Consider the following 6,000-nt stretch of genomic DNA (forward strand, 5'->3'; position numbering starts at 1 on the left):
CAAGATGTTATGCCTGAGATAAGGACAGCCCGAGAGAAAGGGAAATTGGCCTTCTATAGAGATGGACGAGTCGTTATTATGGAGAGGCGCTCCGCATGACGACGCGAAACCTATGGGACCACACTCAAAGTTGCTACTTGGAATTGTAATGGATCTCTACGCCTTGATGTGGGTGCTTTTGAGGATAGTTTCACTGGGAGGGACATCATCTTCTATTCTGAGACACATTAGGCCCTTGGGCAAGCTATGCCACATGTCAACGGATACAAATGGGAGAGCTTGCAAACAGGAAACTTGATCAAATTATAGAGGACGAGGCTCAGGGGGAGTGAGTGGCAGTCTTATTCAAGGAGGAGTTGCAACCATTGATACATATAGCCCGCAGGGATAAGCAGTCTAGGTACATATGGGTGAGACTAAGGGCAGAGATAGGCAGATACCTCTACATTGCTATTTGCTACTTTCCTCCGAGTACGTCAGTATATGCACCACCTAGAGGACATATGGGAGTTCTCTAGGAATGGTGACACTATCATCCTGGGGGACTTCAATGCTAGGACTGCCCATCACCAGACAGTATTTTATGATACTTCAGAGGAGATGCTGAGGGAGCTCGATGTGCAGAGATGGGCTTATCTAGAATATCACAGGATGTGGAGCATATTGAGTATGGACGGCACTTGATAGACATGGGGACTACACATGGATCAGACATTTCCCATTGCGGTAGGTTTTAAATGCTTTCCACGCAAACATGGAGCCAGCAGAGTGGATTATGTCATGGCATAGCCGAGCTTTATCTCTAGTATCCAGGACCTCACAGTTGGACCTAGACCTGTTGGTGTGGCAGACTGGCAGTAGATCATGCCCTTGTGTCGATGACCATCGCTTTCCAGTTTAGCGTAACATACATATCATAGATAGCAACCCCTACTCACTAAACCTTTACACGGGAGACAGACTCTGTCTACATAGATGGGATCTCCAGACGCATGTGCACTAAGGAGCCAAGGCGACCTCTGGAGGAGCTTACTACTATACTGACACAAACATTGCATGATGCAACAACAGAGGCATACCCACACACCCAACCTGAGCAGAGACGACGTTCTGGGAGCATGCCCCAAAACGGTTGGTATGATGAGGAGTGCCGCGAGATGAGAGCCAAGCTTTAGAGGGAGGTGCTTTTGGGAGACATCACTCATAGACAGTCACAGATTGCCTCTCGACACCTAGTGCGGCGGAAGAAGAGGGCATTTTTGGCTCAACTAGAGCAAGATCTATATCAACTATTCGAGTCAGGACTCGGATGAGACATGGCGACTCTTTCAAGAGCACTCCCCCCCTCCTGCCAATACTTCTACAGAGGCCTGGGCTGTACGCGTCATCTCTGTACACAGTTCTTGGATAGCCGTCTCTTCCCGACCCCCCAAGCCATGCCCACACACGTGCTTTTTTCACCGTTGAGTGGCAACAATGGACTACTAATCGTGTTGAGATATGTGCCTCTTTAGAAAGGGCTCCTATACATACAGCTACACCCTCCCATCACCACACGATGGAGTTGACTAGGCTTGCATTTTTTCATTCATGGATCTCTACACCTTGATGTGTCTCAAAATAGAGGATGATGTCCCTCCCAGTGAAACTATCGTCCATTTTGAATGGCCTATAGAAATTTCCCGTTGCGGAAGGTTTTAAATGCTTTCCACACAGACAAGGAGCCATCACAGTGGATTATGTCATGGCATAGCCAAGCTCAGTGGCAACAAAGGACTACTGATCGTGTGGAGATATGTGCCTCTTTACAAAGGGCTCCTAAACAAATAGCAACTAGACCCTCCCATCACCACACGATGGAGTTAACTAGGCTTGCATTTTTCATGATGACAAACTATTCTAAGCGTATAGATATGCATTGAGCTCCACAAGGAGTAATAAGTAACACTCCATGTAGAACTCATGTCTCCAACACATATCACTTTCATGCTCATCATCTCCACAATCTCTAGCACAACTACATCATGGTGGAGACTCCTCTGTTGTTGTTGATTGTACACTAGGACACCAGGATGACACTGATATCTGCACGTGATTGTCTCATAGGCTAGTTCTCTTTGGTCTCTACGAGCCTCTAATAAAATCTTCTTTCTTTCTTTCAAAACTTGGGCAATTCCACTCATAATAATAAGTTGCTCTTAAACTAAAAGAGTTTCTTTTTTTTTAAAATCGCCTCATTTAAGCAATCACCCCTTGAGCACCATAAAGATGATTATACCTTTTGTTGAATTCTCATATAGAGTCAAATGGAAAGAAAATTATACCGTAAACAATTCTACCGTCTTGATCGTATCGTACTCGCACTCTCGCACATGCAAATACTGCACCAAAGAGATGGATTATGCAAAATGTAATTGTTACCATAGATAGAATGTGTGGATATATTGATGGAATTTACCGCCAATGCTCTTCTGGCTGCTTCCGCATCCTTGATACAATAAGCTGCCCCCCACTGCACCATCGTCAGATCACAAAAAATGTGAATCCAAGGGAATAAATTACTATTAAAAAAACACACTAACAAGAAACAACGGACACCTCACCAGGAGACAAGTTCAGGCATCTACGCACGCATAAAACCTATTCTTACAATCGACTCTCCAAATTTCTGTTAAAATCTTACCATGCAATATATAGTATAGAACTTACACATATGGCCTCTTCATCGGGCTCCAAAGTGGCCACTCTAGCTGGCAATTCTACAGTACCCCGATGCTCAAAGCAAGCTGTATATGAGAACAAAGACTAAGTGATAGATAAATAAGAGGTATAAAATCAAAAGCAAACAGCAAGAAAGATATTGTTCGTAGAAACAACTACCGAAGATAAAACATACCGAGGTGAAAGGACCGTTTGTAACCCTTGATAAACCCTATAACTCGATCATCATATTCAAAACCAGCTTTCCATATGAGAGATGCGTAGCCAAAGATCCATAGGACCATCTTCACCAAAGCTGGAAATACCAAGCAAGAGCTTAAAATCTGATAATCCTAAATAACTCAAAAAATATGTGCTCAGAGAGAAACAAATCGCTGGGCAAGGAATCTAACAAAATTGCTATTAGAGAAAGAAAAAACAAGTGATTTGCATTTGTTCGCCACAAGCATGTCAGTTGCAGAGCCCAAATTGACCAGCATTCCACAGTTACGAAACCATATACCTGACTTGCAAGAGGAAGAATGGAAAGGGGGGGAAGAGAGTCGAGAACAAAAGGGAGTCGGCCTCCCACAGCGTGAGCGAAGGGGGCTCCTGGCAGCAGTAGCCCCCGCACACCCGCGCAGCGAAGAGACCTCGACCCACACCAGCAAAAGAGAGAGAGAAACAATAATGGGCGCCAAGGAGCGTTTCATTGAGCATCCAACAAAATCGTACTCGGGCGGAGGGTAACTTGGCGTGGACTAGGTATGAACTCGGGAACATGTGAAGTTGTGAACTCGATGTGAGCTCCACGCAAACCCAAAGTGAACATATCAACTAGGATCAGAGGCATGTCACAACTACTCAATATGTGAGGCATGTGAGCTCGACGTAAACGCAAAATGAACTCCATAAGACTTTGGACCAGAGGCATGTCGAAACTAATCGATTTACATCTCCCATCTCCACTTCTATACTTCTATATCTATACTATATATGAAGCGGCTTAAAAATTTCAAGGAAAGGGAGACCCTCCATGTGTCACATTCTACTTCATTTCAAAGACAACTTTTAAAATACATTTAATTGAAAATGCAAAAGTGAAGGGTAAGTACTAGGATGGTAGAAAATGAAAAGACTTTTGAGTGTTGTCAGTGGAAAGTAAACAAGGTGAGATTTCACGATGGCTTTCCAAAAAGGAAATCAAGATATGAGGAAATAAAAATACTATATATATATATATATATAGAGAGAGAGAGAGAGAGAGAGAGTCACAATCGCTTGTTCTTGTGAAAAAAGCTCTTTACTTTTTAAAAGCTTTAAAAATAAAAAAGTACACAAAATAAAAGCAATATAGTCTCATCCTAAGAAAAAAAAACAAGTATAAATTGTGTATTCATGTTGAAAATAATATAAGATGAGCAAGGACAAAAAAAAAAAACAAGGCAAAGTCTTAAAAAGCCCTATAATGCTATGAAATGAAAGGAACCCATTTGACAAACTCCATCAACATTTAAGATGAGTCTCCATCATTGGCACTGAAAACATTGGAAGGATGCCTAACTAGACTCAAAGCTAAGGCTTCTTTTAGAAAGCCAAAAAGACAGTACTCTATCGAAACTATAGAGTTTTAAGCTTGATTTTTTTGGGAGGCCATCTCACTCAAGCCCTCAATTTCAAAGCTGACCACTAACTACTTTTATTTTTGAAAATCATTTGAAGGGTGGCTTTCCTTTACATTTTGAAGGCCTGAAAGAATTTTTCTCCATGTGTTGCTCAATGGACCTCCCTTTGGAGGTTTGCATGGACCTTCTATGTCGTAAATGATCTTTGATCTTGATGCTCGAAGTTCAAAAGCTAGATGCATATATTCGTATATGTGTGTGCATGTGTGTGTGTGAGAGAGAGAGAGAGAAAGAGAGAGAGAGAGACCCATTCTCTCAGTGTGTGTGAATATAAGAGACAAAGTCGACGTGCCATTCCCCGAGGTGTTGGCGCATTACACGAAGGGTTTTTCCACATTTGCATTGCATTAATGAAGTACATTGAGCTCGAAAATTCTGCGATAGGAGTCCAACAATTTGTTATGGATATCCTGCATGCATTATGTGTGTGTGTGTGTGTGTGTGTGTGAGAGAGAGAGAGAGAGAGAGAGAGTACATGTGTAAGTGAGTGAGAGAGAGAGCACCGTTCACTAGAGCCTGTGTGAGTGAGTGAAGGGTACATGTAGGACAGGAGAATGGAGGTGACAAGGCAGGGCAGGGTGTGTAGGTTGCAGAAGGGTTCATGCGTGTGAACCCGATCGCAAGGCCTTCCCTTTTAAATTTGAAAATTCGGGCAGAATCTTTGTGGCTAATCGATTGAGTGTTTGAAAGCATACCCAATAGGATTGCACATACGTAGACTAGGTCTGTACCCGTGTCTTTTTAATAGGAATCTAAATGAGATGCCAATTGGTTAGGGAGGAAAATCAAAAGGGGTGGGGTAGAGTTGTGTAGCTGCAAGTCACTAAGCTTTTTGCAAGGCTTATGATTTAAAGAATGTTGAGCAAGACTTTTGAGTTTGGATGAAACAAAGTCAACTTTTATCAATGGTTAAAACGAAAAGAAAAGAACTCGAAAAGGGTTGGCAGTCTAAGTGGCAGGCATGGAGAAATCGTCAAGAGATGGCGTCGGTCTCTCTCTCTCTCTCTCTCTCTCTCTCTCTCTCTCTCTCTCTCTACATTGTCATGAGGGCAAACTATCGCTCCAACCAGCATCGATGTGACAATGCAAGATGCATTTCTTAAATAAGGTATGCCATGGAGATCCTTGGCCGAGGGAAAAAGCCAGCATCAATGCAACAATGCAAGATGAATTTCTTAAATAAGGTATGTGATGGAGATCCTTGGCCGAGGGAAAAAGGGGAATTTATGCCTTGTTGTGGGCTAGGCTGCCATTGGAATGTTCTATTCGAGGGAGCAATGGCGAGGGGGGGAGGTACGCAAAGGCAACCATGGTGAGGGGTGGGGGTTGTACAGATGTGAGCGGACATGGTATGGTTTGAGGGGGAAAGGGAGGCATGGATACGTGGAGGAGAGAGAGGGGGAGAGGGTTTTTATGGGCAAAGGGTGGGGGACACGTAGAGAAGGGAGGGGAAGGTAGAGAGGGAGATCATATAGATTTTTCTATTGCAAAAGTCCGTGCAGGTTGTGGGATCCGCATCATCGTGCAACCTTGCACCATCTCCATGTGTGTGCCCTTTGCAGTCTTGGATCCGTGGCGTGTCCCTATGCGCCTGCTTCGTCTCGCTATGTACACG

The 6,000-nt window shown here is 43.5% G+C and overlaps 1 protein-coding gene across 1 annotated transcript in view; it reads right to left on the reverse strand.

Moving 5' to 3' along the window:
• LOC147429257 (gamma-glutamylcyclotransferase 2-1-like) overlaps positions 1–3,406 on the reverse strand; it is a 33,249-nt gene extending 29,843 nt beyond the window's left edge. Inside the window, exons 1-5 of the mRNA XM_086495381.1 lie at positions 3,224–3,406; positions 2,897–3,016; positions 2,710–2,786; positions 2,459–2,512; positions 2,325–2,381 (exon numbers count right to left, since the gene is read on the reverse strand). Coding sequence (XP_086351507.1) covers positions 2,325–2,381; positions 2,459–2,512; positions 2,710–2,786; positions 2,897–3,005 — 297 coding nt within the window. The 5' untranslated portion in view covers positions 3,006–3,016; positions 3,224–3,406. The remainder of the gene's footprint in view (positions 1–2,324; positions 2,382–2,458; positions 2,513–2,709; positions 2,787–2,896; positions 3,017–3,223) is intronic.
• Positions 3,407–6,000: the final 2,594 nt, after the last annotated feature.

The sequence above is a fragment of the Adiantum capillus-veneris genome, chromosome 22, assembly GCF_014529385.1.
Source record: "Adiantum capillus-veneris isolate H3 chromosome 22, ASM1452938v2, whole genome shotgun sequence".
In the NCBI taxonomy this organism is placed as follows: domain Eukaryota; kingdom Viridiplantae; phylum Streptophyta; class Polypodiopsida; order Polypodiales; family Pteridaceae; genus Adiantum; species Adiantum capillus-veneris.